This window comes from Condylostylus longicornis, unplaced genomic scaffold (assembly GCF_029603195.1).
Source record: "Condylostylus longicornis isolate FDR11 unplaced genomic scaffold, ASM2960319v2 ptg000135l, whole genome shotgun sequence".
NCBI lineage: Eukaryota > Metazoa > Arthropoda > Insecta > Diptera > Dolichopodidae > Condylostylus > Condylostylus longicornis.
Window position 1 is genome coordinate 10,938,637 of NW_026578103.1, and position 13,152 is coordinate 10,951,788.

Consider the following 13,152-nt stretch of genomic DNA (forward strand, 5'->3'; position numbering starts at 1 on the left):
AACCAAAAAAACTTAATTTTTTTAAAATACCTATGTAGCTCGAAAACGGTTCCGATTTAATACTATGTTGCGATCAAAAATTTTATCCATTTTGACCTGATGAAATATGGATCCTAACTATTTGTTAATTCACCCTGTATGTATCTATATATTATATACAATGTTCAAATAGTTATATATGTACATATTCAAGATTGTATACTCAAAAACTAAATTTGTTCTATATGTAGTACTTCCTGAAATAAGGAAAAATACACTTTACTTAAATAATTAACGATCTTAATTGAATGATTTACTTAAATATTGAATATGAGACGCGTTAACTTGGAAAGTAGACTGAACAATTATTAGAATTATATTGTTCACGCGTATCACCTGCTTCGGGAGTACAGAACCGAAAAGTGTATATATGCTAAAATTAATAAATAGACAATACTAATAGTTGTAGTTGTGAATGCTCTGATGAGTTTATTTCTTGAGATTACAATAATTACTTTTTATGCTAACATACATATCAAAATTTAAAAAACCAGTTGAAAAAAAAATTGGTAAAATAAAATTTTTTTTAAAATGAAAATTTATAATGCGTCTACCTTCGTTCCATACTTGCATATCGTTTGTTTATTTAATATGCTAAAATTCAAAACTTTCAATATTTATTTTTACATACTAATATTTTAGCATTATATAAACTAATTTTAGCTCTACTAGCATTTCCATACAAACAAATTATAAATAAAAAGTATAATGTAAATTTATAAATAGCAAGGATAAAAATGCTACTAATATAATTTTATGCAACGGCAAATATTTTCTCATTTTCATAATTTTCATATTATGTAAGGATAATCTATGTATCTATATATATATATATCGTTTGTACTAAGGCAAATAATTGAAAAACTTTTAACTTGTTGAGCATACCATTTTGTTATATTCGTGTGTATATTATGGAAAAGTTATTTATTCACATTATGATTTAAATTCAAAATTTAACTCTCAAAATTCTGAATAAAATTAGCTGGAAACGCAAAATATATAATTTAAATGTAGATTATAAAATATTTACTTTAAAAGTTTAGAATTTAGATAATTTTTCCTCATATTGAAATTAATGCAATGTATAATAATCGGTATGGTTTTACATAAAAGTTTATGAGCATTCATTAGAAATCTTCAAAATTTCATAATAATCCTTTACACAATAATGTTATACTCTTTTACTTTACAATTTCACAACAGTTAGGGGAAAAATTCGAAATTAAAATATTCGCGTGTAGGAGAGCTTTTCAGTCCTTATTTTATACTTCAATTTTTGAATTTAGTGTTTAATTTTAGATTTCTTTGGACTTTTAAATTCATGTACTTCTCCAATATCTTAATTAAAAAGGAGACAAAAGTCAACTATACTTATAAAAATTAAAGCTTCTCTGGCTGTCATATGTTGAAACTATGTGAGAAATAATCTTATAACATTACTTTTAAAAACTCAAAATTTAACGAAGTAAATTAAAATAATTTCAAAAGCTAGCATTCCTAAAGGTTTAATAAACCGAAATGTGAAACACAACCTTAATTTCAAAAATTGTTGCTTTGAAATGACATCTACTCCTTCTCTAGATTGAAAAATATCTAATATTAATAGCTATAATTAAAAGGGCTTTTATAATTTGGTAACAAGGTATAAGAATCTATATCAATTTTTGGCTAGAAATTTTAAATTGTTTTACCAACTCAAAAAGTTTTAAATTTAAACATGACTTATATAAAATACAATTTGCCATTATTTTCTACAAATTTTTCAGAAATTGGTGTAGAAAATGTAGATAACAAAACAGCAAAATACAATAACAATTTATTTATTTTGCTGACGTTTGAAGCAGAATTTCAATTCTACTTTTTTAATTATCCTTCATAAATTTTTTTATTTAAATTAAAAATTGCTTATAAACATTAAATGCATATAAAAACTAACCTTAAGTATTCATATAAAAATTTAAATAACGAGAAAATAAACACACAAACGGACAAATATTATAGTAAGTCTTGTCTGAATTTTATTTATCATCATAATATTCTACCATTATATACAATATTGAGAAAGGAATAAAGGATGCTATGTAAAAATTGCATTCATATTAATTGACCCAGAAAAAGGAAAAATTTTTTACATTTTTCTATTCTTAGTTATAAAATATTACTTGATATTTTATTATATAATTTTTTAGTGTAAAATAAGTTTGATAATTCTTTCATGCTTTCTTATTTTTGCACATTTCAAGAAAAAGTGATTATTAGTTTTACTCTATCAGTCCGTCTTCTATTGTATCTGCTTAAAAAATTTTATATCCTTTAAGATAGAAAGCTGAAACTCTATGTATAAATAGATCTTTGCTAAAGAATCTTATTTCTGTAGAAGAAAATTTTTACCTAACCCTCTCTGAAGGTTATAAACCCTAAAAATATCACTTTTTGATTACTTGTTGCATAGGAATCACAAATATTTTTTGATTTCTACTCTCTGAATTCGACTAGAATACGGTGTTAAATCCTAATTATGCTTTTTTCTCTAGAAATTTTATTTACGCTAGCTTGTTGGTCTTAGATTACGAAAAAAAAGGACGAAATAACTGCAAATGTAGGTACATTTTCTAAAACATTCATAATATCTGAGGTTCAAATTGAAATGATAGAAAGCCTTGCAATTTAGTTTCACCACAATTTAACTACTGTTTAGTTTCACTAGACTTCCGCTGGCAATCTAGTTAATTTTAGTTGACGTCTCTCTCAATTCTCTCAAAATTCTCAAAAAGGTAGAGTTTTATTATATTTTTTCTCTTCAAGCAAAGAAGATCAGTGGCAATAATAATTATTATCATTTAGTATATCCTAGTTGTATGTTTAGAACATTTTTTAGTAGAATAACCGGTTATTCAAGTAAAAATTTCTCCCAGTTTTAATATCTAGATTATAACTTCAGTGTTCTTAAACCATTCAATTCTGTTAAGACTTACATAGTTTATTAGAAGTTTTTCGATTTTTCCATAATCAACACTGCTTTTATTATGTAAAAATTCAATCTAGGAAAAATATAATATTCTGCTACTATCCCAACCATGTCGCTAGCATTAAAACATCGATTTACACATGTGTGTGTGTGCATTGTTCTATTAAGTACATACTGTTTTTGAATGCATTTATTTTTTTATGCTTCAAAAAGTTTTTAATTTCTTACTACAATTTAAGTTTTAAATTAACAATATTCGCTGTTGCAAATTGCTCTTTTCTATACGAAAAAAATTTTTGTATTTTATTTCCTATACCTTCTCTTATTTCATATATAATCCTTTCCAAATTTAAGAGCCACGAGAGGAAAATAAAATACGAAAAAAAGAAGAAGTAAATAAATAAATACCATTATTGTTTTTACAATTAAAACTACCATCATTTAATACCCACATTTGAGAGGTTTCTGTTTTATATATAGAGAAAAACTGAACACTTTTGAATATATTTATGTACATGTGTGTATTCAACGTTTGTATATATTCAAAATATGGGTTATATAATACTATAAATACACAGCTGTACATAATTTTTTTTCCGTTATTCCGTTTATTAAAGCAATAATGAATTCTAGATATTCGTATAGTGTGAAAGAGAAAGAGACAAAAATTAACCGACATTGTCCTTGAATAACAAATATTTTATCAAGTTTTGTTAACTAGGTTATTATCGTGTTCATTTTTTCTTCTATTCAATTTTTGTTTTTATTTGTTTCTCTTCTTTAAGGACGAAATTGTTTTGTTGTATTCTAAAGTAATTTAATTGGGTGCATACAAATTTATCATATAGTTTAATTTGTGAGATGATATAGAAAATAAAGGTGGTGAAGAAAATTTAATAATAGTACACAAAAAAAAAAGGATTTATAATGATTTATGGTGTTGTATTGTGGTATATGAAGTTGTGGATAATTTTTTAATGAAAATCAATTTAATTTTACATAAAATGTGTTCTCTGCTCTCTAGACTAGACAATGAAAATGTTGAGATAAAATATTCATACTTTAACTGCAAATCTATTTTTAAACCGACTTTCATGGCGTAGATGTAAAAATAGGGAAATTTTTTTCAAATTTGTGAATATAGATTGAAAAGTTAAAATATTTTTTTTTCAATTTTTTGTAAATTTCTTGGAATAGCTCTGCGTATTACCGAGATATTTGTTCTGATTTGCCTACATTATTATTACTTCTGCAATACTTTCGGAATAACTGGTCTGTATCAAATTACAAACTATAGCATTAAAATTATTTACAATTAAGATTGAATTTAATATATCTAACTTTTGAAGACCTTTATTTGAAGAAAAATTAATTATAGATATTAAATGGTTCCCAATATTTTGCCAATATATGAATATTTCTATAGGCAACACAAAAATTATAAAGGTATTTTAAATTAAATTTAAAATCTAACTAGTTTTTCAAATATAATTTGTAATTTGATTTTGTACAAATGCAGTAGCTATTGAAATTTAAATTTAATTTATATATAGAAAGGTATTTAAATTAAAATAAATAAAATGAAAATTAAATATGTAAATAAGTGAAATTATTTAAAATAAATTTAAAATTTAACAATATGCATGTATGTATGTGCATGACGTTTTATTAAAAAAATGCAAAAATATAAAAAAAAAAAACATTTATTATCGTAACATAAAATGAAAAACAATATTTTATTATAAATAGGATAATGCATAATTAATTACCTTGGTGTAGCTGGTGGCTCAATATTTGATAAAACAGGTGGTGGTGGTGGAGGTGGTAAACCAACATGTGCTGGACATCGAAAAGGTCTGAATATATGCACGTTCAATATATAATAAATTTGATGATGAAATGTTTGGTGCGGTTTATTTGAAAGCATTGGTTATAATGGGATTTTTTCATTTCATACATTTATGTTATACATATATGAACATTATTATGTATATAGGTGGGTACATATGTATAGATGATCACAAATAATTTATTATTGACGATAATTTTTATACATAATTCATAAATATATAATTTATTATATATGTTTTGTATGTACAAATAATTTTATTATATAAATATGAAAGGTGTTATAGTTGAAAACAATTAAAATTTAAGCAACATCGCAATTTGAAGCAACAGGATTCATGATAATTTTTGGTGTGATGCAATGATTCGAGAGGAAAAAAAGCAAAAGAAAAAAATGTTTTTCTTTAAATTAAATATAAATAATGAACTGATGTAATATAATATAATTATAATAAATTTAAACAATAAAAATTTAGAATTTATGATATTAAAACTATTGACTTTAACTAATTTCACCTAATTGATTAAGTCAATTAAATTTATAAAAATTTTTAAGTTCAAATATATGATACAAGTTAAAAGGATAGTGACCAAATGACTCATAGATTAATTTTCTTATAAGAGTATCTAAGTATGTTCGAATAACCTATTCTTGAATACAATAAAGGAGGTGTTGTAGATTGTAGATTTGTAAAAACTGGTGCTGGACATGGCACGGAAGGCTCTGAGTACTGGACATAACCAGGTGTTATGAGTGAAAGTGAAATTTGGCGTGATCATTAATGCGTTCCTGTGCATTCTTTCACTAAATTTCGGCTGAATTGCTTTCAATCATAAAAGTTTATTTATGAATATTCTCTAGAAATGTCGCTACATATGCAATTGAACAAATTTTGACCTATATTAGACCTCAGAAGTAGGACCACTGCTACAGGACGATTTTGCGTTTTTCACCGTATCAGAAATTTTTTTAAAAATGAAATGGTAAATGCTCAAACAATAAGCTCTGTCCTTTGTTATATGCTAGTTTAATCTAATTTTTTTTATACTTCATAAAAAAATATTTACATATATTATCAATTATTAAAAGAATTTTTATCATTATACTGTAAAAAGATCATTCTTAAGTGTTTCAGAACCATAATTAAGCAGAAATAAAATTTTAGTTTTAAAAATCTCCCGGGCGAGCGATAAGAATATCTAAGTGATAAAGTTTAATTCATAAAAGTTTGAAAACAAATGTTATAAAATATAATTCAAGGCCTCTAGAAACCTTTATATAATATAAGTTCAATAACATTGTACATATAGTAGAATATCAATGAGTTCACAGTAACTCAAAACTTAAATAAAAATCTCAAATATCATTTAAAAAAAAATTATTTTGTTTGCATACTCCTACATATTAACTGATTCATTCAGGAATTGTTATTCAAGGAACTAAGTATGTACATATATATAAACATTATATGTTTATACACATATATGCAAGGAATGTATTATTTGAAACTTTTTCACACAATTTATATGCGATATTAAATTAAACCGATTTAAGAGGTTATTATGTTGGAATAATTTAGTATTTAGTTAATTAATTAAGAAGCTTATGGTTAAATTTAATATTATAAATAAAAAACAGTTAATATTTTTTAAAAAGTTAATTATTTCTGACATAATCCTCACACATAAATAAATGATTTCATTCGAAAATATTTTTTTCTATAATAATTAATAAAATGCATTCAAGCGTCCTTCCAATAATATCCTATTGATTGGAAATGCCATTCTAGGAAAATTATATTAGGATTTTAAAGTAAAAATGGTATGAAAAATCCGATATGACGTGTACGTAAATGTTATAATATTTTAATTAAAATTCAATTATAATGGATTTTAAAATCAAATCTAAACTAAAAAATTTATAATTTTCATATATGATCCTAAAAGTATGCAAAAATAGTAGTTTATTTTACAAAATAGTTTTCTTTAATTTCCTTGCTGTTATTCAAAACTAAAATTCAAAAGCATTAATTAACTAGTTTGTAAACCCTATCGAGTATAACATTTCTAATTAAATCTTGTTAAACAGACAATAAACCTTAATATTATGTTAACAGAACATTGTATATAACTATAATGTAATTCTTTCGTCTAATTTTCACGGGTCGTCATAACAACTTAATGTTAATCAAAAGCATGAAAAATCTGAATTGCTTGGTTGAATTTATCCTGTACTTCCAGAATCAAATTTATCGAAAACGTAAGCCTATCAAATATGACTTATGAACTAATTCTAAAAACTTTAGAATTCTATTAGAGATAAGTATTGGATTAGTATGGACAAGTTGTATGTTTATTTAAATACGAATATTTTTCGTATTTTTTAATATAGCGTGCTTCATTTTAAAATAAAAATAATTGATAAAATGAAATTAATAAAATATACACACTTACCCTGGTATTTGTTCGTTACTTTGATTTAAATATGCCCCATCGATAGTATTGCTAGCATCTGTTCCACCAGTAGCTCCCATTACTCCAGCATTTCCTACACCAATAACGCTACCACCGCTACCAACAACAAAAGGTCCAGCTCTACCATAGTCTTCATAATCAGATGGACAATTTGATCTATCATCATTCAGTTCAGTATGATTTTGATATTTGTATATAGATATGCACAAATACACCCACAAAAATCAATCATTTTTCATCGTCGTCATCATCATCAACATTAAAGGAAGTGGAAAATATTTGAATTTTTTTTTTGTTGTTTGTTTTTGTTTTCATTTTGTAGGAAAGTATTTGTAAATAATTTCGAAATTATCGAAATGGAAGAAGGAAAATAAGGATAAGTTGAAAAAGAGAAAGAAAAATGAAAAAAAAAAAAATTATTAAATTAATTTTTTTTTTCAGTTGGCTTTAATTTTAGATTTTTGTATATTTTTGTTGTATGTTCTTTTTCTCGTTGTAAAGATGCAATAAAGAGCAAAATAAAAACTGAACGAAAAACAAAATTGAGTGACATAAAAATTTTTTTATTACAGATGGCTTTGTTTACAAAAGAAGAAAAAAAAATAAAATCATAAAAAATTGAAAAAAATTTACATTGAAAACAGCCGATTTTCTTTTTTTTTTAAAACAAAAACAACATGAAAGCGATAATTCCAATCAGAAAATAAAAAATGATATAAATTGGAAAAAAAAAAGAAAATATTATGAAAATGTCGTTAATTTGTACAAGCACAATACGCTCTAAGCAGTAAATTTATATATACTTATTACATATTCAAAAAATTTCAATATAAAAATAAAAAAATTATTAAGAAAAAGCTGAATTATTGGCACACTACACAGTAAAATTGCAAATAAAAATCAAAATAATCTTAAAAATTTTTAAATTTAATTCAAGTTGAAGAAATTGACCTATAGTGTATTAGCGTCTAGTAAATGTAATTAAATTTATTGAATTTTTTTTAAACTTAAGCTATATTTGGTAATATATGAATCTTGAATTGCATTTAAAATTTTTTCTACTCTTTTTGAAAAACGAAAACCGTAATTTATTCGATTATAGCCATTGCATCAAAATAAAAGTGTTTAGCATAAGCTTGTTGCCGACTCCCTCTAAATGTATTTTTATTGAAAATATATAACAAATTTCTCTCCGATTCTGAACATAACCCCAACTCCGATATCGTTTGTCCGTCCTTATACATATAATAAATTTTTGAATTTTTAAATATAATCGCGTTTTATAAAAAAGAGAAATATTTCTCTTTCACCCCTCAAACTCTACTGATCCCTGCTTTTCCTCAACAAAAAATTAGTTTTATTCGTATTCCTATCGTAATATTTAGTTTTATTCATTTTCATTTAGAAATTTACTATGGGTATAAAAACATTTCTATATAAAAATTGTAACTCATCATAATAGAAGAAATAGAAAATAATAGATCAATACCAAATCTATTTCCCTCTTTCAATTCATGAAGCAGCAGAAGAAGGACTTTGACGATGGAATTTTTTTAAGTTAATTTCGAATTTAATTTCGAATTTATTATTAGTTGGAATATTTTTATTTGAATTATTCAACAAAATTTAAACTTCAGATTTTAATGAGCTAATTTATGAAATTGAATTTTTTAAAGGAATGGAGTCGACACATGGATTCACTGACAAAAAACGAAATATCTTCAACTTAAATTATGGCTCTTATGCTTAAATTATTTTGCTTAGAGTTTAAGTTCTTTTTTTAATCACATGACAGGACTTATTCGAAAATTTGAAACAAAACAATGCAAATTAATTAAAATATTTTTATTTGTGTATAAAAATAGCATTTTTGCTTTTAAATCTTATTTCTTATTTTAACTTTACTTTTTTTTTTTTGTATCAAAATTTTTCCAAAAATGCATACCTTGAATATAAGCAATACGAGTACATTAAAAATATTTTGTTGTATATAATAAAAATGAAAGTTTTTGTTAAAGGCACTAGATTTGGTCGAATTATATTTTTTGGTTTATTTTTGTTTAATTTTGACAATTTGTTTTTAAATATTTTTGGTTATTGTTGCATTTCATACAATTATTTCATACATATAAATTTATTTTATATAATTAGAATATAAAAAAAAATACATTTATTATTTCTAGAATATTCAATTGAATACTGTTATACATGTACGTATATATGTTTACATATATATATATATATATATAACATATAAGCATACAAACACAAACATACCTTTGTCCATCTAATTGACTATAATCATCATCTTCGAATCCTTTTAAATTTTGATAACGTTTTGATTCTTCTAAGGCCTTTTTACATACTGTTGGTGGACGTCGTCTTACATAGGAACTATCAATATCGTCATCATAAGGTTTGTGTCGATGATATCTGGTGATCAGTTATTGATCATTTTAATATTATTTTTTTTTTCTTTTCTTGTTTTTCTTGTAATTTTTGATTACTTCTATTATTTTTCTCTCTATAGCTTTTTTTTTTGTTTTTATTTTTTTTTTTCTAAATTTATTTATAATTTACAACAAAAACAGCTAATAACAAAATGATTTCCACAAAACCAAAAAAAAAAAAGGAGAGTGGAGCTTGTTTTGAAAAATCATCGAATTATACTTAAACACTTAAAAATCAGCTATAAGCAAACATGTTTTAAATATATGTATGTAAATTCCAAGAATCAGTATATTAGTTTTGATGGATTAGAATGGAAGCAAATTAAATGTGAGTTGAGAGAATTATAAAAATATATTAAATTCATGTGCAAAAATAATATTAGATAAGGTTGATAGTTTAGGTAGATGGGTATGAGTCTTTGATAAAGTATTGTGTAAGCAAATGTAGAATGATGGTATATAATATAGTAAATATATTTAATATTAATGTGAAAATTGTAAATTAATACAAAAGTAAAGAAAATATTTTTCGATTGAACCTGGATGAAAGGTATCAGAATAAAAGAGATGATCCGGATAACAGAGAAAATTATTAGGATCATTATATTATAGCTAAAGCATGAAATCTAATTCTATAGCACGCTATACAATATCGAATTGAAAGTGAGAGCGAATTAATTTAGAAATTATAAATAAATTTGTTGCCATATTTTTTTTTGGTTTTTTTTTTTTAATTTTTCACAATTTTTACAATCTCTTTTACAGGCCTAGAGCAATATTAGAGCTGGAATTGCAAAAGTTGGATGTTGCTTATATACGAACAATAAATGTGGCAATCCTTAGTTTTAAGCCGTTGGTACTATTTTAATTAATTTGTATTGGTACTATTTTAATAATAATTTAACAAGTTTAAAAGTTTAAATTTTAATGTGCAAGTTTGCAGATAGGACACCAGAATTTTTAACAATCTTTATCTTCAACATTTTCGACATTTTATATAATGAGAGCATTGTTTCAGTGTAAACTCAGGCAAAAGCTTAAAATTTTCAAATACATAATTAATAATTTTGTTCTATGACTCCAAAATCAAAAATACTCTTGTAAAAGATTCTTGTTTAGAAGATTCAATCTTGTTTAGATGATTGTTTTATGATTCAAAATGCTAAAGATTCTGGTAATATGTATTCAAAAATAATAAAATTTGTGAATTGTGTGTTGGAATAATTCTCTTAAAATTTTTAAAAATCAATTTACTAATCATTATTTTATTCAATTGAGTGTGAATTCGTTCGAGTTATTCTTTATTCAGTAATTTTAATAATATTTTAATATATTTATTGACCTTTTTCTATGAACTTAGAAAATTATAATTTAAAAAAAAAAAACATTTAAAATTTCATACTATAGCTATATTTTCTATATAAGTAAATTTAAAAAGAAAAATATTTTCCAAATGATTAAATATCTCTTTAAAAATTCCATAACACTCTAAAAGCATCCTTCATTCAATTAAATTCAATTCAAATAAAATGAAATTTAATGTACTAACAACAACTACTTATGTATGTGTATCGTTCTCTTCTTCTGAAGTAGTCGTATTTCAATGACCTGAAAATATTTTTTTGTATAGTGCTATACACTACTTTAATTCAACAGAAACAAAAACAAAGAAAACCAAAGAATATTTAAAAAAAAAAAAAAATTTTAACATATTTTCTCATTAAAAATGATGATATCCTGAAACACTCGTTATTCCCTATAGGAGGATTTTTTTTACTTTTTGTTTTTTTCCTAATTTTTCATTCTATACATATTTCTCAATCAGATAAATTCTCATATTCTCAATGTTGTCCTTAAAATTTCTACTCGTCTTGTCCTTCTTATTCTTTTTGTTCTTTTTTTGTTTTTTCTTTTGCTGTTTTTCTTTTGCCTAATAATTTAATGTACATGTTAAAATTATAAAACACTATAGGTACACTGTCATATAGCAGCCTTTTATTGCCAACATCTTAATTTTTTTTTAATCTCTTCCTTTCTGTTTCCCTTTCATCGCTTTCATTTTAAGTTTTTTCTTGTTTTTTTTTTTTTTTTGGATTTCTTATTATGAAATTGTGATTTCAGGTCACGCAATATTGGAATTTTCATCACAAGATGTAAAGAAAGACAAGTCACTTTCTGTCAAAGAAAAATTTTTCCTAATAAAATGCAAAAAAAAAAAAAACAGAAATTTAATATGGTCGTAGGCAAGCCTCAGTTATGGATAGACTGAACTTGTTTAAAAACTCAAAATACGTAAATATTTGAAATTGAAGTACAGATAATTTGGTAGTGGCACTGACTAACTTTATATAAAGAGATTGAGAAAATTATTTAACATGGTCAACTAAAGTAAACGAACAAAACAAAAAGGTTTTTTTTCTTATCGTAATTTTTATGATAATGAATGAAAAAAGCAGAAGATTTGGATGAAGACTTTAAAAAAAGATAGTAAAACGGAAGGCACTGCAAAGGATTAAAGGAAATAAAAACAAAAGAGAAAAAGGGAAAAGAAAAGAAGAGGTGAGACTAAAAGGAAGAAAATTTTGAAATTTCCCAATAGAACCTTGTTTTTTTTTTCACCAGAAGCTGAAATAATTCAGAATGGGTGAATAGATTTTTTTTTGCAAAAGATGAAAATACCGAAATAAAAATGGGGAAAAAGGAGTAATGGAAAAAAATTGAAAATTTGATAACTTAACGATGGTGAATTTTGATAAATTTTGTAATTAGGGTTCCATTTTTCTTTTCCCTCCGGATTTTGTCTTAGTCAGATTATGAAATAATGAATATTCGTTTTTGTTACTTTCAAAGTGTGAATAAATTTTTCTGGATATAAAAACTTCTTTTTTTTTATTAGTTTTAAATAAATGCCAAAGAAAAATAAATAGAGTTGGGTCAAACTAATGATTTGTAATGTAGCAGTTTTCCGTTCAACAAGTAAAAATACGGTATCTATTACGTTATTAAAATTATTTTCATTTATTGCATACAATTAGGATGAGCAATATATTCAATTTTTGAAATAACACAACAAAAAAATTGAAAGAGGTGTTAAAATAATTCTCGATTTAAGGGGATTTCATAAGGGGAGTTAAGAAATATAATTATACTTTTTAATGGCACGGAATTTACCGTTACCTTTCTGCATTTATAGAAATTCGGGAAGGCATATAGTTTCGGAAATATAAAGTTGACAAATTTCGAAAGTTGATAACTGAAGGGGAAGTAGAGGTGGAAAAAAATTTTTCTTCCAATGAAATGAACTTTTTATTAGTGGCTAACACGTGCTCCTATTACCTTCCAGACTCGTATAACCGGCGATGTAGATGATAA

At 24.2% G+C, this 13,152-nt stretch overlaps 1 protein-coding gene across 1 annotated transcript in view; it reads right to left on the bottom strand.

Annotated features, from left to right (window-relative positions):
* Nucleotides 1–13,152, bottom strand: part of LOC129615171 (transcription factor SPT20 homolog) — a 130,528-nt gene that overhangs the window by 13,895 nt on the left and 103,481 nt on the right. The window contains exons 5-6 of the mRNA XM_055530268.1: nucleotides 9,608–9,763; nucleotides 7,310–7,486 (exon numbers count right to left, since the gene is read on the bottom strand). Coding sequence (XP_055386243.1) covers nucleotides 7,310–7,486; nucleotides 9,608–9,763 — 333 coding nt within the window. The remainder of the gene's footprint in view (nucleotides 1–7,309; nucleotides 7,487–9,607; nucleotides 9,764–13,152) is intronic.